Below are 26,407 nucleotides of genomic sequence, written 5' to 3' on the forward strand. Positions count from 1 at the left end.
GTGGAAGTCATGATGTTCTTTTTGCATAATGCAATGGAATACGTATTTTATGACATTATTTTTGGTTTCCTACTTCTAGAAAATAATGCACAACCCTTAGTGAAAAATCGAAAAACAGAGAGAAGTAGAAAACAGAGGGGGAAAAAAGAAATCACCTCTAAGTCCACCAACCAGATAATCGGTTGGGAACTAAATACTTAATTTTGCGCTAAGTTAAATCCTTTTTTTCCCCCCCAGTCGATTCTACTGAGGACAAGCTAATATAAGTCACAAGCTTAAGAGAATTGTTTGAGATTTATCTACTATTCCCTAAATTCCACCATTAGCAATTCATTTATTTGGGTAAGCACTGTCCTTCCCAGCCTTTCTTTTGTTGTTGTTGTTGTTTTCATTTGGTAACTTTGAGACATAATTCACACGTCAAACAATTCACCCATTTAAAGTGTACAATGCAATGGCTTTTAGTAGTAATAGTCAAAAGTTGTGCAACCATAACCCCAATCAATTTTAGAACGTTTTCATCACCCTAAAAAGAAACCCCTTCGGACACCATCTTCCATCCCCTTCCAGCCTAGGCAACCCCTAATCTTTCTATCACTGTAGATTTCCCTATGCTGGACCTTTCGTATACATGGAATCACATACTATGTCATCTTTTGTGATTGGCTTCTTTCATTTTGCATCATGTTTTCAAGGTTCATTCTTATAGCATGTTATCAGTACTCCACTTTTTTATTGCCAAATAATATTCCACGGTACAGATGTACCACATTTTATATATCCACTCATCAGTTGGTAGACATCGGGGTTATTCCCACTTTGGGGATAGTAGATTTATGAACAATGCTGCTATGAACATCTATGGATGAGTTGTTATGCAGACGTGCATGTTTTCATTTCTCTTAGGTGTATACCTAGGATTGAAATTCATGAGTCATGTTTAACCTTCTGAGACCTGCAAACTGGTTTCCAAACTAGTAGCTGCACATTCTCATCAGCAGTGTATTCGCGTTCCAATTTCTCCACCCACAGCCGGACCGGCACTTTTTCATTCCCTTTCTGAATACAGACATCCTAGCGTGTGTGAAGTGGTGTCTCCTCATGGTTTTGCTTTGCATTCCTTGATGGCTAATGAATGGCTGAGGACGGTGAGCATCTTTTCATGTGCTTATTGGTCATTTGTGTATCTTCTTTGGCCCAGCTTTTCTTTTAAACTAAACTGCAAGTACCTCTGGACAGGGATATTGCCTGAATTCAAATGTTATTTATCAGATGAAGTATCTTGGGCAAGGCAGTTAACTTTTATTAGCTTCAGGCTCCTTATCTGTAATGCGGAAACACTACTTTAACTACCTCGCAGAGGATTTAAGACTTGAGGTAAGGCATAGAAAGGACCTAGCTCACAAGTGGGCACTCTAGTAAAGGGTCAGCAAGGGACAGCTACTATTAACAACAGACTTAAATGTTAACACTTTATAATCCATTAATTCTTTGAAACGGTTCTTTCCCTAAGGAGAGAATCTAAATCTGGGACAGAGAAGCTGGGGCAAGGGGAGGCAAGGGGAGCTCACAAAAGGGAGAAAAAAGGAAAAAAACAAAAATGGTTACTAGGGGGTCATTTTCCGAGTCTTGTTTTGGGTGTCCCCGCCGAAGTCCAGCTTAGGTCCCTGCTTCTATTTCCAGTAATGATTAAGCACCCAGTTCCCTGTATTACACCCATTTCTGTGTAGAATAGCTTGTTTCACATGACCATCACTGAACACTGACTGAAACAGGAATGAAATCTTAGTCAGCTGTTATCACTACAGCCTTGCACACTGTATGATATATAACATCAGGTGACCACTAACTGCAGCGAACCAAATAGAATAAGTGTGTAAAGGAATGGATGGAATGAATAAATGGACCAACAGAATGTGTTCAGGATATATGTGCTTAGCAAGGTGAACGAGGACCCCCGACCCCAGAGCTGAGCAATAGCACCTAGGACCCCACAGCCGAGCGGCTCACTGCCTGTCCACAATTCAGCACCATTGCACAGATATCTACATTAGAATATTTTTCATTGCTTTGTTGCCAGCGCTCAGGGATTACAGAGTCTAGAGAATGCTGCTTTCTTTATTTCTTGAATTCATGAGCGAGAAGGTGAAAAGGCCTCCACTTATGCTTTTTGGCATATAAATAGCTCAGAGTGGAACGAAAAGGGGAGCTCAGTGGTTCCACATTCAAAATAAAGACAGCCTGTTCCGACAAGGCCCAAATTACAGAGTGCTCCAGGCACAAAGAGAGACACTTTTCAAAGAAACTCTCTTTCCCTATTTAATTCTGAAAGAGAGAGTCAAGCCAAGAAAACCTTTACAGCCTTCCACAAATTGATCTGGTTTCAGCAGCCACTTGGGTCAGCACACAGTCAGACAACAAACCACCCTTTAGGCTTTTGTCCTTCTGACCATGTTCCCTTCCTTCGCAGACTGGAGAAGATCACTGCCATTTGATTTTTTCGACATGGCGCAAAGACAGAGCAAGCTCTCCATTGCTGCTGTACCAATTTTCAGATCACTCTCTTCCCCAGAGAGCTTTTGTGGCTGACACTGCAGAACCCTCTCAAAAACCTTGAAGCTATCCAAGTATGACAGATTTGAATTTTGGGGTCCCTCTTGGGGTCCCTCTTGACAGGCCTTCGTTGCCTTAAAACATTTTTTATTCTTTCATGTTATCATCCATTGAAATCATATACAGAACATGCCTTTACTCACGCCCCTTCATGCATGAAGCAACTGCTGAGTGTCTGCTGTATACCCATCCATTTGGGTGTACAGTTCATCTAAGCTTCAGACTGATTCTTTTTTTCAAGGTCGATGCTTCTAACTGCTATGTTTCCTAAGTTGTTCATTATGGCATTATTTTTTACGGTAAAAAATTAGAAAAATACCTAATTGTAATATTACCAACCATGAAGGAATGGTTAAACAAAATATGTCTCTACTTGATGGAATATTGCACCACCATTAAAAACAAAGTTTATAAAGAATCTAAGCTTAATAAATGCTTATTTAAATGAAAACTAAGCAGGACCTACACTGATATAAAATATAATCTCAACTATGTTTGTAAAACACAAAGAATGAACAGAAGGTTAAAAATAGGCCAAAATGTTAATTCTAAGTTTATGGAAAAATCTCTGTACACTTCTCTGAATATTCTTGCTCAATGTAGAAAATTTAAGAAAATAAATAAAAGCATAAAAAATAAAACTCACCTATAACATGCCACCACTGTTATCAGTATGGCATGTTGCTTAGAATACAAATTCATAAATTTTTATTTATGAATTTAAATATTCATAAATATATTTTGCATTTATTGCTTGCAATTTTTTTGTAAATCTTTCAAGTGGGGAATAAGAAATATTTAGACATATGAAAATAATGTAATGTTAACTAAAAAACGTCAAAATCATATGTACAACATGACTAAAAGCATGTTCTGTAAAAAGACATTTTTCACTGCTTTGTACCTTGTCAAATTTGTGCCATGTTATGTCTACCTATATTAAATAAATGAAAATTATTATTCTCCCACCTCCTCCCAAAAATTCACAAGAAATACATTAAAGTAAAATAAATATCGGTATCTTTCCCCCTTTCTCTATTACCCAATTTTTGATGTAATGCAGTTATATTACCTTCATAATGAAAAAAAAAAACTTTAAAAATTCTATGCTTTCCTCAAAGTCACCATAACTCAAAATACCTACTGTATTAGCAATTTCAACCCCACCCCACCCCACCCCAAGCAGCCTTCTTTGCTGCAGAGTCCCAGGGAACAGCAGTATGGGACCCTCAGGTGACTATCTGCAGGGGAATGGGGCCTGGGGGGGGACGCGTGACCTGCAGGAACCCCTAGTCCTCCATCAGTGCCTGTGAGCACTTCCTCCAGACTGGGTAGGGAAGCAGAAAGGCCTCCACACACCTGCATGACGTCATGGAGGTGCATGAAGGTGAAAGCCTGGGTGAGAAGCCTTTGAAATGACTGGCAAGGGAGGTGAGCTGGCTTCGTTTCCCAGCTGTCCCTGTATTCCATTCCCCAGGCTCCTACTCCACCTCTTGTGATATCAACATGGTGACGGATTAGGCACTGAGTGATCATTAGTCTCACGATCCCACCTAACCCCAGAGTTTACAAACACTTTCTATATGAAGTGTTTCATGTAATACTCTCAGGAAAAAACAAACAAACAAAAAACGGTGATACAGGAATCTCCTCCACGTCATAACCAAGGAAGATGAGACTCCAGAAGGTTAAGGGACATGTCCAACCAAAATGTAGGACTTAGTCTCTAAAGGCTGTGTCCCTTGGCAAGGGACCTGCAGGCTCCTGAGTCAGGGACAGCTCTTCTCATTCAGGCTCTCAGCACACCGTCAGAGGAAACGCCCAGGTGGCAGGTGGTGGTGGCCTAGCAAGCTGGGAGCCACCACGACAGGACAGCCCTCAAGGTTCAAACTGGCCAGCTGACAAACACCAGGTCCTTGGAGGCAGTGACTTTGCCTGGAGAGGAGCAGCAGGCTGGTGGGGTTTACAGTGATCAGCCTATTTAGGCTTCATCAATTGGAGGCGTTTGAATCTGAGCTGCCCCTCCTGGTCTGTGACCTTGAGTAATTTACTTAACCTGTTTCTTCATTTACAAAACAGAGATAGTTATACCACCCTCTGGGTAGAGTTTTTGGGAGTATCAAATGGGATGTATACTGAGGAAACACTTCACATGCGCTGGCATACAGCATGCACTCCGTAAAGAGCAGCAAGTACTAATAACAATGAGTATTAGTAAGGATGACGATATAGGAGCTCATCACAGGCGGAGAAAACGTGTAGCCGAGGCAGGGTGTTAGAGGCTCTAGAAGAAACAAAAGGAGCTTCTGTTTTACACAGAAAGTGGAGCCCCTTTTATGCTCAGTGCCTTTTCCCCTCAAGATGTCCTGCTAGAAGAATCAGTGAAAATCATGCTCTGCACTGTGTGAATTCTGCTGAATTTCCATCCATAAATTATTGAGCAGAAAGAGATGATTTCACAAGACCCACAAGGCAACATCTGAAGTAAAACAGAAGGCAGCCATAGCACCGTGGCTATGGAGCAGGGCCTGCTACCCCGGCACCATCTGAGACAGCAGCCTGGATGTGTGTGAATACCGCACCAAGCGCCCAAGCCCCTGGGAGGCTTGGGCCATGATCTCACTCTGCCCCTGCAACACCTCAGACATGGTCCCTCTCTGGGCTCGGTTTCCCTGTCTGCAAAATAAAGTGCCGGACTAGCTGAGCTTTGCTCAGGGACGTTAATCTCCAAGTTCATCTGCATGCATCTCCTTGCAGATTAAGGCTGGCTTCAGCACCTGCCAGCCTCCTGCACCAATTCAGGCCTCCTGCACCAATTACCATGCACCTCTCGGGGTACTGGCAATGAGGGAAAAGGTGGCACTGGTTTTGATTTTCACAAAATATTTGACAGCCCTTCGGAAACCTCACCATGAAAAGAAACTGGCTGCCATCAGTCACAGGTAATAAACTAAGGACCAATCTTGCAGAGAAAACGACCCAAAAAACATATCGCAATGGCCACCAAGAAGGAGGAGATTAAATTCATGGCAAAAGAGGGGAAGATTAACTTTACGGGCAGAAAGATGACAAGGGTAATATACTTGGACAAATACGAGTGTAGAATTGCTGTGCTGAGTTCCACACTTTTGAATTTGAGAAAACCTCAAGAGTGGTAATTAGACCTGAATCTTATCATCACCACTTAATAGATGAGTAGTGTTTTATAAACACTTCCACATTCAAGGTGTCACTTCATTCTCATTCACAACAAACACCTCTTTCTATCATAATCAAATGAGGAAAGGGGTTCAAGATGGTTAAGAGACTTGCCCACGATCCCACAGCTAAGAAGTGTAGGGTTGGCAGGCAAACCGTGGACTGGAGTCCAAATTCAGTGTCTTTCCAAGCTTATTTATGCCTTTCCTCTGTAGGCTAAGACAGAGGGGGAAGAGAGCTTATATTCAGTGTGACTTCATTTTTGTGTGTAATCCAGCACAACAGCCACGTTGGGAAGAAGCCAGCTATACAAATTTAAAACTGAAGTCCCCAAACATAAAAATAAATGTCTCAGGATGCCATTAGGGAAACATCGCGAACACACAGCTTATGAAGCAGTGGTTCTCAACCAGGGTGATTTTGCCCCCCGCCCCCAGGGGACATCTAACAACACCTGAAGACATTTTTGATAATCACAACTGGGGGATGTTATTGGCATCCAGGGAGTAGAAGCAAGAGATGCTGCTACACATCCTACAATGCACAGGACGGACAACTCCCCCCCAACAAAGAATAATCTGTTAAAAACAGATGATGAATGACACTCTCCATCTTAGCAAACTAGAGAAGCAGAAAGAGAGGCTATCCTTGCAAAGAACGAAGCTCTCTACAAATATGAGGCATATTAACATTCTGGACTTAGCTTTGGGTTCTTCTGGGCTTGGCTCCAGTCCTAATTCCCTGTGTGATTCTGGGCAAGTCACTTAACTACTCTGTGTCATATTTCCCCTGTAAAACAAGGGGAGTGACATTTTTTAACAAAGTGATTCCCAAACATTCCTGTACCTGGTAATGGCCGAGGAGTCTGGCTAAAATGCAAATTCCTAGGTTCTATTCCCAGAGACTTCATTTTTAACAAGTACCCCAAGGGAACCTGTTATAGATGGTGAGCAAATTGCAGTTTGAATGGCATTAGAAAGCTACCAAAAAAAAAAAAAAATATGTGTGGCTTTTTGTAAGTGGGATTTGTGAGTTTGAGGAATGGTGCCATCAGCACCCCAGGGGTTAGTCTAGAAGCCTCCTCCCCTGTGGGAAAACTACAGGGGGCTCTCTCAAGGGAGCTCCAACTTCTCTAAGGCAGAGAGAACCTTAGAGAAGGTGGCCCAACTATGAGACAGAAGCTAAGGAGTAGCTGACGCCACAAAAGCAGCCCCTCTACCTGAGAGGCAGCTCATGGAACACCCCCAATCACAAACACCCCAAAGAAGATGGGGGAAGGTGGCAGGATTTAGAACATCAAGTCAATGTATTAACCAACAAGAAGCACAACCATTCTCAAATCACTTAAAGGAACCCACAGGCAAACCCAAACACACTTAGGGAAGGGGCTCATTCACTCATGGCAATAATTCCATCCCCTATTGACTCCTCTGGGAAGAGGTGTCTACAACATTCGAGGGAAAATTAGCAGAAGTGAGGCCTGAGGGATCCCCGCCTGCGAGGGGTAACCAAAAGCCATGAAGGGTTGAACATTCACTGCAGGTACCTGCTACTCAGACCGGTCTGTCCTCTAGACCCAAACTGAAAGCCATCCCCTGCCATTCACTCACAGCCCTGTACCCCACCCCATGTACCCCACACTTCAAAAGTTTGAGAAAAAAAGTGAATCCACGCCCTGGCTGATGAACCAATTATAAACAGAGTCATACCCTATTTGTTCCTTGTTATCTTTCACTTTCCCTGCAGTGCCCTCATCCTGACTGACACAGCCAGAGCACACCTGGTAACAGAACAGGGTGCTAGGTACATCCACAGGGGCTTGCCATTAAGCCAGCATCACACAGGAAAGGCCTGAGACAATCCTGGCATTTGTCATTTTGCCTTTTCCGTTTCCATCAAGGATGTGGAGCAACCTTCTGCTGTCGGTATCACCAGCTTCTAACACACATCGTCCCATAAAGGGAAAGTGTGGCTAGGACATGGCACACACACCTTCTCCTTCTACAGGGACGATCAATGAACATGACGATCACCTGTGGAGTGTTTTCAAACTGATGATGCCAGAGCCCCAACCCAGACCAAATACATCAGTCTCTGGTGTTGGGTCCCAGGCATCAATATTTTTTTAAACGCCCCTCAAGGGATTCCAATATGAGGTAGGATGGCGTTCACTCGGCTAAGGTCTTGCAGTGGGGATGAGCTCCACCTTGCTAAGCTAAAAGTACCAGTGATACCCAGCCCCAAAGTGAATTTGGGGCAACAGAGAGAGCCAGAAGAAAAAGCTTCCCCTCTTCAAAAGGAGGAAAACTAATCTGACATGGAAATTTTAAATGCGGGCTGAAGAGCGGAGAACTAGCTTCTTTATCAAGGGCATAGAACCACTGGGTTTCATGTTAATCAATCATTAGCACTGTACCAGGTACTGAAGCAGAGAACAGCAATTACAAAACAAGGCAGCTCATCTTAAGAGTGCGGACCTTCTGGGGGCTAAAACTGAGAGCATCCAGCAGTTCCTCTGAAGGCAAGATATCCTGGTGCTGACAGGGAGGGGAGGGCAAGGAGCTGGCAGAGGTCGGCCAGGCTGGGCTGGGCCCCAGGGATGCCCTGGGCTCAAGCCGCGGTTAGATACTCCCACAGGTGCTGCAGGACTCAGTTCCCAGTCTGTTTCCTGTGTGACTCGTTCCACCCTACTGGCCTCTTGCCAGCCGGCTCTAAAATGCCTCAGTGAGCGACATACAAGGGGCCTGTTGCTGCCCATGAAGTGGCAGCTATTTTCATTTCCCTTCCAAATTAATATCCTACTGCCCGTAATAAAGCTGTCAGCTCCCAACAAAGGACACTGGCTAAGACAGGCTGTTGGAGTGGAGGGCACAGCGGCTGCTTGCTGCCCGGGGCGGGAGGCCCGGAGTGGGACCCTCCCCTCCCACACTGACAGCCCGCTTTCCCATCACCAGAATCCACTCAGAAGGCTCTCCCTGCCTGGCGGTCCTCCTTCACCGCACACTACCACTCGGCCAATGCGCTTGGGACTGAAACACAATTAATCCCTGCTCCAGCCACATTTCTTTTCTCCCAGAGAACGAATCTGATAGACCCGCAATGTCAATAGGAGAGCACCACTGTGAATGCTAATTGCCCCCACGAGCTCTGCAGAGGGCACAGGAGAGGCCGGGATGCTGGCCTCCGTGGCATGCACATTCTCGGGTTCAGAAACCCTACCTGGCGTTATCGGCAGCAACTCGATGCAGGGACTGCCCTCCCAGTCGCGACAGCAGTAGCCAGAGACCCTCAAGTTTCCTCCAAGGTAACATAAGGCTGGTGGCCGCAGCCGTGGTGGTGGTCAGGCAGTGGGGAGACAGGCGAGGAGGCTGCCTGCAGACAGTGCCCAGCTCTGCTCTGCTCCACTGAGGAGAACCCACAGCAGGTGAGGATTTAAAATGCAGAAGATGAGATTTAGGTTAGATTCAAAGACGGACTTCCTGACAGAGAGGGAAGCACTGGAAAGGCTGACCCATTACTTAAATTTCACTGAAGAGCCACAAGAGGCCAATTGTACTGTCCGCCAGGAAGCAAGTGAGCAGTGGAGAGGCAGCCTGTGGACGCAATGGGCAGACGCAGGGACCTCAGCCGGCTGGCCCACAGCCCCGTAACATGCCATAACTTTTTGCTTGTTAATATAAGGGAAATAGAACAGTCTGACGATCCCACCAATGGGCACTTTTAAATGTACTTATTCTTTGAGCAAGGAATTCCAGTTCTCGGAATCTAAGAAAATGGTGCAGGAAAAAAAAGTCAAATATGTGTATGTATTTTAGGAGAAAATATGTATTTATGCATTTTAGTGGAAACCATCTAGAGACCCAACTGTTGAATGAGGCATGATTAAATATCACACGTGTAGCAAATAAAAATGTTTTTAAGGAATATGCAATGATCTGGCAAATGCACATGACATCATGTTAAGTGAATAAAGCATATTAAACTGTATTTTTTTAAAAGTATATATGCATTTCAAAAAAGAATGAAGACAAATACACCAAAATGTTAGCAGTAACCATTTCTAGGTGTAGAAGTAAACATTACCCTCTCCCTCTTTTTTTTTTGTATTTTCCAACCATTCTAAAATAAGCACATTAACATAATAATCAGAAAATGTAAGCATTAAGAAAAAAAAAGAGCAGTCTGTTCTCTGACGTACCTCAGCGCCATAAACCTACGTTATCTGCACAGCCATTATTCCCAGAAAGCAAAACGGTGACACTCAATCTTGTACTTGGCAAGACAAACATATTCTTGCTTCCAAAATGGCTCAGCATATCCACCGCAGCCACCTGAAAACTACTCGTCATTATTTCCCACTGGGAAGCACAGACAGGGTCCTCCCCCTCAAAGATTCATGGGGTGCTCATTTTATGGCCAGACCCTCCCTTCACATCCAATTACAATGTTCCTATGTAAGTTGGAAAGGCAACGGAAAAAGGTAGAATCCCGCAAAGAACTGGGATTTATTAGATTAACCCTGAGAAGTCTTGCACTGCCAGAGCTGGAGACGTCCACTATCTACTGAATGTCCACTTCATGCCAGGGACCAGGCTGGATGCTTTCACATACTTTGCAAGGCAGGAATCATTAGCCCGATTTGACACCTGAAGAGTCCAAGGCTCCAAAACTCACATCAACTTGCCTCATATCCCACAGACCATCAGGGGCAGGGCTGGGACTCAATGCTGCTCGCCTGACTCCAAGTCAGGGAAGGTTTCCTTCTTAGTCACCTCTAGCGTTATCATCTTTGCAGGGAACACGACGCACACCACACTCCTTCCTCCCAGACTTACACCCCCTCTCTCGGTACCCTGAGGTAGGCTGTTTCTTGCCCACTTGCTATTTTTACCCTACCCATGGATGCAAACACATGAGCCCTATGTGGATACCTCAGTGATCCCCTGTGGCCCTATTCCCCAAACTGCTTCCTGGCCGTTATGGGCGACTTAGACTTGAGAGACGGGGCTCACTAACAAAGTCCTCGCTGGAGGTGTCTACGACTCTGGTGAGAGGAGGGAGCCCTGTAGTTCACAGTAAAAACCACGTTGCTTCAGGATTGCCTCTGCTCACATCTCTGAAGCAGCAGGCCTCTTATTCACTTTCATAGATGGGGCACCGAGGTGAGGGAGTGGGCTGACCTGGTCTAAGTCTAACAAGCAGGGCAGCTAGCACTCGAACTCAGGCCACTGACGACTGGCCCAGTGACCTTTCGACCACACAGGAGAACGCAAAGAACTTTGGCTCTGAAGCCTGAAGGTCTGGATTCAAATCTCGGACCCACTGCTTACGAGCTGTGTGGCTTTGGGTCCATTACATAACCAACGTCTCATCTTCCCCAGTCACAACATGAAGAAAATAATAGCCCCTACCTGGTGCAGTGGCTGTGAGGATTAAATGGGACAATGTATGTAAAAGAGCTAGCAGGTGCCTGGGATGCTGTTGACTATTATCACACAACCCGTAGGGAGTAGCAGCAAGAATTTCCCATCTTACCTCCATACTATGCGTTACCTAAAAGGCTTGAATCTGAAAACAGGGCCGTGAGGGCCTAGGCTAACCTAACACGTTGCATACGGTGGGGTTTAAATCCCTCATACCCCTGTTCCAGCAGGTTTTTAAAAGAAAATACTTTAAAATGCACTCTTCTCTTTAAAGCGTAAATGCTTCTATGTCATTTATTATTTTTCTATGGAATTTTTTAGGATTTACTCACCTATGATGTTAGTAATCCCTCCTGGTGTGATACTGCAGAAAGCAGCTTCCTTTGTGCAGTGGGACACGGCAAAAATTGCATATGTACCGAGTTTCACTTCTCACTTTTTTTGATGCGCACACTTTACACACCCGTGTGTGATATTTTTTCTTTCCTCTTCCCACTATGAGCTCCAGATGATGCGTGGCCAAATCTCCCGAGAGCCTGGCCGGATTGTCTTCCTTGGGAGCCCACTGCATAGGCACTTTCACAGCTGGTTCCCTATGGCCACTCGTCTCACCTCCCTGGTTTGGCCTCTCACTGCTCTCTGCCCAATCTTTTGAAATTCTCGTTATCCGTCCATAACGCATGGCTCAGAAAAAACGAAGATTCTCGTGATCCATACGAAACGTGTTAAGGAGAAACCGGTTCTGCCTTGCAAGGCCTGGCCCATTAGCTTCCACCTAGTTTTCAGGTCTTACTGACATGACTTTGAACATGCTCTTCTCTCTGCCGTAAAGGCTCTTCCCTGCACCAATTGAGGAAGTCTTCCCGTCTCTCCCCAGGCCCCACAGACTCCTGGACTTATACTCTGGCGGCATGTTCACCACTATTATCAAAATTAGCTCTGTACTTCCCTCCCCTGCCCCCGCTGTAGGCAGGGACTGTGTTTGCTGTTTGATCTTCAGGACCCATCTGCACTGGTTCCCTAACACTACCGTAGTAACCCCCACAAATGTAGTGGCTTACAACAACACAAATTTATCGTCTTCCAGTTCTGGAAGTCAGAAGTCCAAAATCAGTTTCACTGGGCTCAAATCAAAGTGTCAGCAGGGCCGCCTTCCTTCTGGAGGATCCAGGGGAGAATCCATTCCTTGCCTTTTTCTGCTTCTAGAGGCTGCCCACATTCCTTGGCCAGTGGCCCTGCATCATTCCAGCCTCCGCTGCCACTGTGTCTCCTTCCCTCTGACACTCATGGAGACCCTTCTGGTTACACCGGGCTGACCCAGAGAATCCAGGATCATCTCCCCATCCGCAAATCCTTTCCTTAACCACAACTGCAAAGTCCCTTTGGCCACGTAAGGTAACACATTCACAGCTGCGCGGGACGAGAACATGAACACCTTTCAGGTAAGAGGCCATCCTATCCCGCTATCACAGCACCTCTTGCATGGCAGATGGGCAGTGACTGTCTGCCTCGTGACAGAGGCCATGTTCCACGGGACCCTAAACCACTGAGGAACAGAACCTGTTTTGCTGTTTTAGGGGGGACCCAAAGCCTAGAGCACCTGTTCCAGCCAGAATCTCCCAAAGGGGGCCCTCTCTTCATAACCTGTAACTCTGGGTTTCTTCAGCTAACTTGGAAGAACCCCACACCTGCACGTCCATACCCCCACGCTAGGTAAGCACCTGCTAGTTGATTCTCTGAACTCTCCAAGGATGGATACCGTGTTTCCCCAAAAATAAGACCTAGCCAGACAATCAGCTCTAATGCATCTTTTGGAGCAAAACTTAATATAAGACCCGGTATTATTTATATTCTATTATATTAATTATATTATATTATATTATATTATATTATATTATATTATATTATATTATAAGACCCGGTCTTACATTATAATAAAATTTCTGCTCCAAAAGACGCATTAGAGCTGATTGTCCGGCTAAGTCTTATTCTTGGGGAAACATGGTAGATGAATCAATCTCAAAAAGCATCTGGTAATTGCCCTTCAGAAAGACTGACAGGCACAGTCCATGTCTTCCTGGAGCTCACAATCCACATGGCGTCATCGCAATGTGAACAGAAGCTAAAAGGGAGCAAGATAAGGGTTCTATCACTTAGCAGCGTGAGTCAGATTGGATAAATACCACATATTAAAAATACAGCACATTCTTTGAAATTCTATCAAAATCAAGCTTTAAATTAGCAAGCTACAGTGGCAACCTAGCAACGCAACCACATTCATTTCCACGTGAGCCTGGTACCTGAACAAGAAGGTGTCAGAACCCAAGAGGACGGGGGCAGGCTGGGTCCAGGGCTCACCCAACTTGAGGAATGTGGCAGCTGGTGTCTACAAGAGGCGATGGAATGAGCTCAAGCTAGGATCTGAACCCTGACTTTCCAATCTATCCTATGTGACCATGGGATAGTAAACAACCACTCTGAGCTTTCTCAATAGACCCACAATGAGCTCATTAATATGGACCCACAGGTAAAATACTAGCAGGTAGTATATTTCCAGTAGGGGCTGGCCCCTCCTTCCTGCCCCTGAAAGAATAAAGCGGGAAGGGCAAGTAAATCCTTTCAGAAGGCAAACTGGTATATATACACCGTTTCCCTAGTGTTGCCCACACACTGCCTCCATGATTTCTGCCATGTCCCTGTCCAACTTGTACTTCCACTTTTTCCTTTAAATAGACCACACAGACTTTAGCCACATCCTAAGTAATAACTGCTGCCAATGATGAGTATGATATTCTAGCTATATTTCTCTCCAAACACACATGAAAAATGTATATACTCCGTACAACACTATTCAAATACAAAATAGTCACCCTTGCGTTAACTTACATCCTTGCACACTTTGAGAAACTTGGCTGAAAAAAAAACCTGAGTTCTGGTCCCGGTTCAACTAAAGTTATTGATGCCCAGGTCATTTCCTTTCTGAGACTTAGTTTCCCCCAAATGAGAAAATAAAGAGGATGGTCTAAACAAACTTTCCATTTCCTCCCAGTTCCAACATCCTGAGATTATCAAGTGGTCCACAGAAGCAAAAGAATCCGAGCAGGGAACTTTGTCAAAAGGTAATGAATACCACTTAAAATAATTAGAATCACTCATCTTAAAACCAGATCGAGGAAAAAGATACGAGCGAGAGAGTGGCAAAGAGGTGAATGCTATACCTTTCCTCATCTTGAAAGACTGACTTTGTGCTTCTCTTTTATGGGATTAATTATATCAGCAGTTTTTCGTAAGAGAGAGCATTTGGTTTTGTAATGGGACAACCTGGATTTCCATCTCAGCTTGGGTGGCTGTGAATTTTATCACCTGAGGCCATTTAACCTCCCAGTTTCTGCCATTGTGAAGTGGAACTCCTCCACATGCCAGGAGCCCCACCAGTGGCTTTTTACTTTTTTCCAAGCCCTACTTTATTCCTTTGTGTCACACCGTCATAAATATTATTCTTGTCATAAAAAGAAAGAGTAACCCACAAAACTGCAGCCTTTTTCTTATCCTATAAATATGCTCCAAAGTCATGAGAATGGATTTGAGGCTGTGAGCAGAACTGTCTGTTAATGAGCACCACCTGTGTTTAAAACACCACCAGCCGTGAGCCCTTATACAGAGGGTGCCAAAAATATGCATACACATTTTAAGAAAGGAAAACTATTAAAATTGTAATACGCAATATACACTGATAACAAAAGATGAATACAAGTCACGTTTGACTTCTGCAATTACAAGAGGTGCTTAAAGTGGGTACCATCAGCGTCCAGACACTTCTGATTATGGCGAACTACTGCTTGAGCAACATTGACCAAAGTGTCCACTTGTATACATTTTTTGGCACCCCCAAATATACAGGGTATTTTTCTTCCTTTTCTTTTTTTCTTCTAACACATTTAAAGCTTCAGACCTGAGCGCTCACTGGCAGATCGTTTGGAGCAGAGGGAAGGAGGCCAACAGCTAACCAGAACCATCAGGAAGAAAGATGGGACCTTGAAAATGTCAAGCCTCATGGTCCCCTCTGAACCAAACATTTCCTTTGCCTGAATTCAGATCTAACTAGCAAGGTCGTTCTTAAAAGGCACCATTAGGAGAGTGAGCACAAGAGGGGTGCAGTCCCACACAAATGACACTTAAAAGTCACAGCCAAGGTGCTGTGTCTCTAAGCTCCGTAAGTGGGGGCAGAGAGGACAGGAAAAGGGCACCCAAAGAACGGACCAATAAGGAGCTCTTTTTCTCATTCTACAAAACTTATATCCAGAATTAGCCTGGGATGTTCAGTCAGTGGAAGAAAGGCAGTGTGTAAACATACGTGCAGGAACTTCAGTTTATTCCTACTCTGCCAGACAGGTCTTCTTTTAGATGTTAGATTTCCCCAGGAGGTCAGCTACCCAACAGTTAAGAATGACACTTCCTAATAGTTCAACCTCCTCATCACTAAAGCGTGGGCAATAATTAACAGCATCCTATGTGAGAATTAACTGAGATAATACAGGAAAGCACCCAGAACAGTGTCTGCTACATAGCAAGCTGTCAATACCTGTTTGCATGCTGCTTTACAATGTTGCGTGTAGTATCCCATTTGATCATAAGAACTGTGTGAGGCAGGTTTTATTATTCTCACCAGACACTGGCTTAAAGAGAGCAAAGGACTTGTCCAGAGTCATGTAGCTAAAAAGTGCTAGGCATCTGGCTGATCTTAGGACTAACATCCCATAATCCTGGCTGGACCAGAGACAGCTGCTTTAGCAGGAGTTTGAGCACGCCACCTTTTCAGTTCCACGGTGCTGTGTGCGTGCAGTCAAGGATTCACAGCTCTCCAAGGCCTCTTTCAATAACCTGAGGCTGGAAAATAGGTTTGATGTGCAAGTTGGAAGACACTCTTCTAAGACAGTTCTCACATCTGACCCGAGGAGCCCGGGTGTGGCCCCTGGGGTGGGCACCAAAGGGCATTTCTGACATTCTCGTTTGTTACAGCATAAAACAACTCTCAGCTGCTGCTCCAAGGATCGGATAATTACCTTTAAGTAATAAAAAAATAATAGCAATTAACAAGCACAGTTGTAGAAGGTGGGGTGAAGAAAGGCAGCCCCGTCCCTATTTAACAGGCAAGGAAACAGACTCAGAAGCTCAGACACAAAGCTGGTAAACAGCAGAGACTGAATTTGAACCCAAATGTGCAGAGAAAGCGCCACACACCATTGGCCTCACTCGCTCATGGACACCCACCGACACAGGCCTGGAATACTGATCTCTTTTCTCCTCACTACAGATACGTAGTATAAACCCCAGGGACGAATTTTGTGCTTTTGCAAACCAAGACTGCAAGGGCTGCCAGGGTCGTTATTGTGTTTGTCCTCTTGACCTGGTGCGATTCAGAACAAACCTTCAGAGCACCTCTCTCTTAGCCTGGGTACTTTCTCCGGCTGCCTGTCTCAGGAAGAGGCTCCCTACCACAGCTGCTGCTGAGGGACACAGTAACATCCACCATCAACTCCGATTCCTCCTTGAACAGGGAAGGGAAAAGACAAGCCCAGGAGCTGATACACAGACACAGGCTGCCCCTTTTCCCAGGCCCCAGGACAGCGCCCTCAGCTGAGCACTCGCCACAGCCCGCTCTGCCTAGCAGACATTAGGACCAGAACAGGGGCATCTCCAAAGCAGCCCTGTTCCATCCTCTGACCCTACAACCTGTACTGACCTGACCCCCTCCTTACCCACAATCCCACAGCCTTTCTGATAGCCGCCTAGCTTTCCCCACAACCCCTGATGACCTGCTCACTTCACAGTGCCACAGGGACACTACCACCCAACTACCCTTTACAGAATCACCTGGAGTAGCTTCCCCAGGCAGTAGTCAGGCCATTATTATCAATGAATATTCAGTCATGACCAGCAGGCTGCAAGATAAGCAAACATTAGATGGCAGCCTTGGGCAGACTTCCCAGAATAGAAAAAACTTGTTCCTAATCAGTGCCATCTCCAAACACTCAACTCACAGAGTGCTAGCAGATCACCAACAGAACAGGGCACTGGTGGAGAAGGTGGCACTCTAAAAGCATGTGTGGGGGGAGGGGTGTCACTGAGGGCACATACAACAAACCCAGGTGGGAGGACAGATAGGACGGACTCCACAGTAAGCCAGGTGTCAGGATTAGCAGCCTCTCTGCAGCCAAGCCCTCCTTCATTCATTCCTTCCCTGGAAGGCTGGGTGGGTGAGATGGGAAGTACCTGTCCCTGGGCAGCTATCAGAACAGTGCAGCCCTGAAGACCAGAGCCCCTAGCAAGCCAAGTTGCTCAGGGGACAGATGTGGGGACCTACAGCAGCTTGTCTCACAGAACCTCTCTGATCCAATGCACAACCCACATTAGAGCTAAAATCTCCCTCCCTGCACATGGCGTCCCCATTAGCCCACTTCCCTCTACACAGTCCTCATCCCATAAGCCCATCCCCCTTTCTAAACTCCTCCCAAAAGTCAGCATCTACAAGACTGCTCATCTCCTCATACCTACTTTACGACCCATCAACCCTTCAGTTTACAAGGCTGAGTACTCCATCCTAAACGGACAAAGTAAGCTCCCAAGGTCTCTAAGGCACAGCGCGCCCTGGAGGGCTGAGTGTGGCAACTCTCCTCCAGCCCAAACTGGGGCAAAATCTCCTCAGGCCTGCCTCCCACCAGCCCCCGTCAAACCTACCACCCCAAAGCCAAGCCCTACGGTACCCACAGCCCTCCATTTAAGCCTGGGCCCTTCCATTCCCATCCAGTAGCCACCCCCACCTCGCCCCAATACACCAGCATACACAGAACACACCTTGTGACACTGCTGGGTCTTAGAATCCACCTTCTCCCAGCCAGGGGCGGAGGAAACTGAGCAGGAGCTGCACTCCCCCTCGGCTCTTCCCCACCTTGACCTCCTCCTTCCTCTCGGTTCTGAGAGACAGGGCAGGTGACCATCTGGCAGACACTTTTGCCTCTATGCACAGTCTTAGAGTCCAATGCCTTGAAAATACACCCGAGGCCACTTGTTGAGCGGGTGTGGAGGTTTTCAGGCACTGGGGCTGCGGCAGGGTAGCACTTTTCAGAACACTTCCCACTGCCGGCAGGGTACCCAGGTCTCACTCACCTGGCCTGGAAGTTTCATCAGGAAGCTGCCCTGAGGCAGGGGGACAGGAGGGTGGTTTCGAAAAAAGGCAAAGGGGGTAAGGCAGGAGCTGGTTAGAAAGTAGATAAACACGAGACCTGCTCCCTTTCCGCGCTCCCAGGGGAGACAGGGCTAGCTCACCGATGGGGAAACGGGATCCCTTCCTTGACTGGAGTGCCAGTGAGGGGTAAGGGGTGGGCGGAATGGGGGTGCCAGCTTCCTTCTCAGGAAATAGGCTGCAATACCTTGGGCTTAAACCTTGATTGCCGGCGTCAAAAGCAAAGGAAAAAAAAACCTGCAACCCACCAATCTCATTTCCAGATTCCCTCTCTCCAGCCTAGACACATTAATAATTAACTTGCCTACCCGAGAGCTCTCCAGCGTGGTCATAAAAGATGAGTAATGGCACCGGAGCCCCGGCCCTACGCCCGCGGGCTTCTGGGCTCGGGGCTGGGACGGGCGCCTGGAACAAAGCCTCCGCATTCCTCTGGAAAGGTGTGTCTGAAACCAGACCTGTCACCGGCGAGAAGCTGACCCCTTACCTCCCCTAGGGCCAGCTCCCTGCAAGCAGGAGGGGGAAGGGCGGGCGCCCCGGCGCGCGGAGCGGAACCGGTGACGAGGTCGTCTCTGCCCAGTCCCCCACCCCGGACCGACCAGTGCCTCCGACCACAGCCGATTTCGGGAAGTCGTGCTGTCTGCTGAGAGAGAATCCTGTTACCATGAACGCAGGCTGTACTTAGAGACCCAATTCTCAAAGCAACAAGGCAGCTCCCTCGGCGCCCTTCCCGATGAGTAACCAAAGCCGGGCACCAGCTCAATGAATTCTATGAAACTCCAGCGGCGCTCTGCGGCTCCCACGCCGATGGCCGGCCGGGAACAAAACGGCTCCCGACACCCGCGCCCAGGCACAAAAGCACCCCCCAATGCAGCCCGTGCACCCTGCCGATTCAACAGCCCTCAGCCCCCCGAAAGTTATGGCGCGCGACACACCTGCAGGTCCCCTGCGGCGGCCCCAGCTAGCCCCCAAGGGCGGCGGGGCAGGCGTCCCGGGGCTGGCAGCGCCGCGGCTGCACGCGCGGGCTCCGCTAGTCTGGCGGGCCACGCGTCAGCGGCGCTGGGCAACGGAGCGCGCAGGGGCCTCCGCGCGCCCGCGGCGCATCGCGCGCCCTCCTGGTCCTGGTCTGGGCCTTCCCTAAGAGCCCACACCCACTTGACATCAGCGCGAATCAAAGCACGTGGCGCAGCTCCGGACGGCAGCCCCCGGCGCCCCAGAGCGCGCTTCAGGTGCCGCCGCTCCACCAGGACAATGCGTCCGAGAGAGGCACATTCCTCTGCTCGCAGAGGATGCTGCAAACTGGAGCGGGTAGGAAGAAGGAGGAGGGGAAGGGAAACCGGCGGAGGGGGCAGGACCTGCCGCCTAACAGCAGCGCTGCTCTGGCGCCCAGCCAGCCACCAGCAGCCCTTACAGCCGTTGCCGCAAGTGCCCATCGAGTGTGAAGATCAGGCTGCAGGTGCCCGGGGTTGCTGTCCTCTCCCTGCCAACGAGAGCCCTGACCTTGAATTCTCTTCTCCAGAATGACTCGAGGAGGCTCTTCTCTAAGCACCCCTTACTAAATATCCGGGGCTCATTCTGCCAAGCCAGGAATGAATGCTTGGTTGGATGTGGTTGCTAAACCCCGTCACCCAGGAGACCGCTATGGGGCACCCAGGGAAGCAGACCATACCCTCCCTCTAGCTTGTCTCTCTACTAACAGCCTCAGCTGGGTCTCCTTTCTCTCTTCTCAATGCCCTTGGCAATAAGGGACAGCTAGCTCTCCTGGTTCTGCAGGCAGTGAGAAACGGCACCACCCAGCAGCCCACACACTTCTAATGCACTCATTAGCATCCATCCAAACAGTGAAACATTCAAGCATTTATTAAGGCTTCATATGTGCCAGGAGCAACAGAGAAGATAATGTTCCTACACTCATAGAGTGTTTAGTCAGGAAAAGAGATATTAATACAAAGCAAGGTAATTAGAATTATGACAAGGGTATTACAGGTAAGAGGTGCTATTCGAATGCACACGGGGAGCCTAAATTATCTCAGCAGTCAGGAAAGGCTTCTCTGAGGAAGTGACACTTGAGCTGCTGAGGCATGAAGAGAAGTTACCCAGGGGGAAGGAAAGTTCAAACAAAGACCCTGGTTATTAAAGTGTAAGCTCACTCCATTCACAGTTGGAGATGATCTAGCAGATTTGAACTGCCATGCTGGAGACACCTGAGCCTTTGTCCAGTGAGGGCACGGGGCAGCTCACAGGCCCTAAAAGAGAGCCTGGCCGTCTATCCAAAGAGGACTTTATATCTTTTATCTCATCGGCCCTTACCCATGCTATCCCACCTCAGTGAAAGACCTCTGAACAGGGAGTGGGAGGCTTTACTTCTGGCTCCAAGTTCACCATCAATTTGCTGTGTGGTTCTACAGACATCCCTTCCACTCTCTGGTTTCAGTTTCTCTATCTAAAATGAGGGGTTGGAATTTTTTTTTTAAAAACCCATACTCCCTTTTGGGTAAATATACAAATGTCATTCCCATCCTGCAGCATCTATGACAAGCCAGCAAATAATTTTCCAAATCAAAAATTATAATATTGAGTAAGCTTTTAAAACTGTGTATGCCCTTTAAGTATTCAGCAGTATTCTATCTTTAGCTGTCTGCTTAAGAAAACTTGGAGGCGGGAGTAAAGAAATGGTCTCCAAGTTCACCCTTTCCCTGTTATCTGTCTCCGTCCCTCCCAAGTGAACCTCTGGTCACCAGCACTTATCATCTCTCGCCTTGTTTCTTTTATTCTTTCCAGGATAAATTGGCCAGGCAGTGAACAGAAGCCCTGGGTCATTCAAAAAAGAAAAAGGGAAAAAAAAAAAAAAAGGCATGCTGTGGAAGATTCTTTTGAAAGATCATTTCCAGTGATACTGGGAAACGGACACTTTGAAAGAGGCATACAATGTTCCTGGGGACAATTTAGCAATATGAATTAAAAGCCTTCAAAATGTTCATCTCCTTTGAACCACTGATTCCACATCTAAGAATTTACTCTCAATTATGGATGAACACAAAGATTTATCCACAAGGATGTTCATTTCGCCATTTTTATAACAGCAAATAATTAGAAATAACCTAAATGTACAATAGGAGATTGGTTACAATGGAATATATGTAACTTTAAAAATGATATACAGAATATTTACTGTTGAATAAAACAAAGATTACAAAACAAATGATCCCAATTATGTGTACACGTGTGCGTGGGGGGTGGGGGTGAGGTAAGCACCGAGGGTGGGGTTGCACTGTGTTCATTTTTCTTACTTGTTGACTCAGAGCCAACTCCCTAGAGCAACACATGATGCCACTATCACAACGTCATCCTCACAAATACATCTATTAACCTATATTAAAGTTATAGAAGCTTAATATTAAAACAGAATGAAATAAACCTCACAAGCAGGCAGCAACAGAGCTCAATTCTCCACCACCATCTACTCCCATCAGGGATCTGAAGATAATCTTGCAGGTATAATGGTTTTCCACCCCCAGACTTTTCATTTCATATAGATTTTTCAGTTGTTCTTTCTTTGAGTCTAGTTCAGTGGTTTCCAAACTTTATAGTGTATAAAAATGACTGTCCATGGTGGTTTGGGGTAATTTTGACTTTGAGATTTTTTTTCTCCTCACACTGTGAGTTTAGAACCTAATCACTGTTTTGTGGGGTTTTTTTGTTTTTGTTTTTAAAAAAGACTACCAGAAGGACACTTACCAAAATGTTAACAATGCTAGATTTTTATTTCCTTCCTTGAGATTTTCTATTTTGAAGTTATCTGACAATAAACATATACTATCTTAGTAATCAGAAAGTAAAATGCTACTTAGAAATAAGTGAGTTAAAAACTGTCCAAAAAATAAAATAAAAAGAAGTTATGTCTTGACTTTAAAAAGGGGTGACTCTAACCATGCCCTTCATATCCCTCCCCTCTGTAAGCTCTGAGACTGCCCCAGTTGGTGCCGCAACGCCCAAGGACAGATATTACAGTACGTCACTAGGATACCATGCAGGAAAAACTGGCAAGAGAAGTATTTTTACATTTACCTCCTGGGCTGTATTTATACTAAGGCTTAGAAGCTTAGAATGAAGGGTCGGAAATGAAGCAGCCATGACCATCAGCTAATGGATCTGTCCCCTACTCCTGAAACTCTACCAAGTATTCTCAATAAGCTAAAAGCATGTAAGATATATGCCCTTAGTCCTAAGAACCAAAAACTGTTCAACCTGCTTTTCCCAGATCTGATGGTGCCCCCAAGCACACTAGCAAAGACCAGTAGATAAAGAAGAGGCCATAAATCAGACCGGGCTCAGCCAATAACTGGTTGGACCATTTGCACCTCAGTTTCCCTCTGTTAAATAGCCTAATAAAGGCACTCCTTTTCTTTCAAAGGAGTGGATATAAAAACATTAGGACACAGTGAACAGCATCACCTCAGCGTAGGGTGTTACTTAATGAAGTAACTGCTGGGACTCTGCAGCGGAGAAGGCAGCTGGCTAATTACCAGCCTTTGGCACAAGGCTGGTAAACTGCAATTTGCCTCATATTTCCAGCTTTCCAAGAACCTAGATGCTCACAAAAAAGGTGAAGGGGCTGCAGTGAGAAAGATAACTGTGCTAAATTTCTCTTGTGGCATAACTCAGGAGCTCTTAGGTCAAGGACAGAAGACAGGTGGGATTAAAACTCCAAGCCAGGGGCCCAGTTTTCCCAAAACACAAGTGGTAAAAAACCACCAGGGCAGGATCTAAGGATGAGGGGTTATCTGGCCAACTTAATTCAATAACCACCTGATCCCCTACCAGGTATTGCAACTACGTGCATTTTCTGCTCCAGATAAAACACATGACTTCCAAACCAGTCAGAGTTGCCATTAGGTTACGTTTTAAACCCACCTAGAGTCAAATAAAGCTAATGGTACAGTTATGGTGTCTATTAAAACACGATGCTTTTGTTTAGAGAGTGAACAGAGAGAACAGCACAGACATCAAGGGCTAGGAATTTTGAGTATTCCAGAATTGTTTCTGGGAAGAAAGTAATAAGAACAAGTCTGATTTTTAGAAATAACTGTAACAGGGCCAAAATGTATCAGAAGGTCCACTCTTGTACAACTATCCAGTCCCAATGAGAGCAGAACAGCCCCCCCCCACACACACACACACACAGCCAGGCAACAGCTCAGGGACAGAAATGAGGCACCTCATAAGTGAGAAATATTAAACACACTGACCAAGGAAGCCAACTTGGGCCTGGGACTTAGAGCTTAAGGATCATTAAGATGGGAGAGAAAGCCTACTTGCTCCATTGTCAGAGACCAAAAGACACCCAAAACAGTTTAGATAAAATGAACAATTCATAAGTAAACATATCTTCACATATTTTGTTTTTAAAGCGAGAACAAAACACCTAATTAGCTAGAACACACGTCTATGACCAGTGATCTTCATACATTCATTTTAATCAGAAAAACCTCAGGGGATTGTTTTAAAAAAAAAAAAAAAAAGAATGGGTTCCAGGGGTCCACCCCCAGAGAATATCATGGCAGAAGTCCCGGATGAGCTGAGGAATCTGCATTTAGCAAGCACTCCAGGTGATGTGGCTGCTTATAGCCTGGAGCCCACACTCAGTGCAGGATGGCCTATCATACCTGTCTGCCTTTACCTTCTATTAGGTTGGTGCAAAAGTAATTGCGGTTTAAACGGTTAAAAATAGGGTTTCTGGGCGGGAATTCCTGCTCGTTCTCAGGAATTTTTTTCCCTTTCCTGTTTCCAAATCCCAAGACGTAAACTGTTTTCTGTTCTTTACGATGAATCGTTTCCACAAAGTGACAGCTGATACCACCAACCACCTGGGTTCAAGGAGCCGATTTTCCGGATGTCCCGACCAACTTTTCTCAGGATTCGGGAGCGGGAAAGTGAAAAGATTTCACGAGAATGGGCGGATTTCCCTCCCGGAAACCCTAGTTAAAAATAATTGCAAAAACCGCAATTACTTTTGCACCAACCTAATAGCAGGCGTCACCCAAACGGGCTCAAATCAGTTCATAACTGAAGCAGAATGAATCCAATTGACATGTCGTGTGAAACTTCAACAAAATTACAAATAAAACTAGGGCAAGATGAAGACTGCCAGAAAAAGGCGAAAACAAGTAAAGGAAGCACTTAGCACCTAAGAATTCCTCTAAAACTGGTTATCTTTTAAAAGGGTGAAGATGTTGTACTTTTGATACCTGTCTGATCTCACCTTGTACTCATATGCCAGGTAGGAACTCTGAATTCACTAGTGTTATCACCTAAAAATTCCATGGACTCAGCCAGACCTGAGTTAAAATCTGGGCTTTATTAAAATTTAAACTTAATCTAAATTAAATTTAAATTTACAATAAGATAAAAACCTAATTAAAAACACTTACCAGCTGGGTGACCTTGGAAAAAATTTGTCTTCCCTAAGCCACTATTTTCTCAACTCTAAAATGGGATTAAAAATATCTAGCCCCACAGTATTGTTTTGAGGATGAAATAACAGAATTTTGTAAGTAGGTCCTAAATCAATGGTTAATCCATGAATAAACATTTATTTTTTAGGGTCTTCTACACCTCAGGCATTGTAGGCACAGGAGATACAGTAATGGTAAAAGAGACAGAGGGACAAAAATACAGATAATAAATAAGTAAACAAATAATTTCAGAGATCGACATGTGCTCTGAAAAAAATAAAACAATCATATGATGGAGTGACATGGGGGTTCGGAGTAAATATAAAAAAGACCTTAGATGCGTCCTTTACACTAAGACCTAGGAGAAGAACATTTTAGGCACAAGAACAGGTGGGGACAAACGAAGTACATTCCTGGGAAGGAAGAAGGACAGTGAGGCTGGAACTCAGCGGGGAGGACAGTAAAAGATGAAGCTGGGGAGTCATAGTTATGTTGATTATGTAGGGCCCTGTGACACCTGGTGAGAATTTAGATTCTCTTCCAAATACAATGGGAAGCCATGGAAGGTTTCAAAAGAAAAGACTGGCATGGAAGAGGCACGATCTCATTTGCTTTTGAAAAAGATTTCCATAGCTGCCACATGGAGAAGGGCCTGGGGATTGGGGACAAGAAGGAAATAAAAACCTAATATTTCTTTAGTGCTTATGTGCTCTATGCTCTGAACTATCCTAAGAACTTTATATGTATGATCTCCTTTAATCCTCACAAACATTTCTGATAGGAGTCATTACTGTCCTGCTTCTATAGATGCCAAAACCCAGGCCTAGAGAGACTGGGTAACTTGCCCATCAGAGTAAGTGGAGGGGCCAATATGCAAACCCAGAAAGTCTGACTGCAATGCTTTTCCAATGCCTTTGAAAAGAAGTGGGGAAAAGTAGGGAGTCTAGGTAAAGAGACCACTGCAGGAGTAGAGGGGAGAGGTCCGGGCTAGAAAACAAATCATCATGTAACTCCTTCCTTAGTGTCGGTGTGTTTGTGAGGATCGTGGAGAAGGACCCACTCTGGTTGGTTGTAACAGGGAAGAACATAGCCGCATCTCAGCACAAGATTACAACTGGCTCCGAGACTGAAGGATCCCGCCCGGCCCATCCTCTGTGATCTCGTAAAGGCTGCGTCCCAGTCCCATCCTCTGAGCCAGCTTCCTGGAAGTCCAGGTAAGCAGCGTTCTTTCCAGATGACCTCCGGCAGCAACCAGGTCTCCAGAAGGGCTGGAGGACCTGGAGGAGAGGCTAGAAATAGCCACGGAAGGAAGGTTATCAGACATGCTACTGGCTTGTGAGAGGGGACTTCTGCCCCTTCTCCCACTTCAACACTCCTTTTATCGGTCTCCCTATCATCAAAACCCATCCGGGTATGAGTCCCTGGAACTGCCTGCAAGGGTCTGAGTGCAACAACAATGAAAGGGTTTCCAAAACAAG

General features: G+C 45.9%; 1 protein-coding gene across 16 annotated transcripts in view; it reads right to left on the reverse strand.

The window, feature by feature from the left end:
* PLEKHA7 (pleckstrin homology domain containing A7) overlaps positions 1 to 26,407 on the reverse strand; it is a 204,555-nt gene that overhangs the window by 108,951 nt on the left and 69,197 nt on the right. The window contains exon 1 of one of the 16 annotated variants that reach the window (XM_074336072.1): positions 9,031 to 9,338. The exons of 12 other annotated variants lie outside the window; for them this stretch is intronic. In XM_074336072.1, coding sequence (XP_074192173.1) covers positions 9,031 to 9,122 — 92 coding nt within the window. In that variant the 5' untranslated portion in view covers positions 9,123 to 9,338. Of the gene's footprint in view, positions 1 to 9,030; positions 9,339 to 11,566; positions 11,780 to 18,785; positions 19,275 to 19,409; positions 20,348 to 26,407 lie in introns of those variants that run through there. 3 more of the 16 variants (XM_074336074.1, XM_074336076.1, XM_074336077.1) reach the window with 3 other exon arrangements.

This window comes from Rhinolophus sinicus, linkage group LG06 (genome assembly GCF_036562045.2).
Source record: "Rhinolophus sinicus isolate RSC01 linkage group LG06, ASM3656204v1, whole genome shotgun sequence".
In the NCBI taxonomy this organism is placed as follows: Eukaryota; Metazoa; Chordata; class Mammalia; order Chiroptera; family Rhinolophidae; genus Rhinolophus; species Rhinolophus sinicus.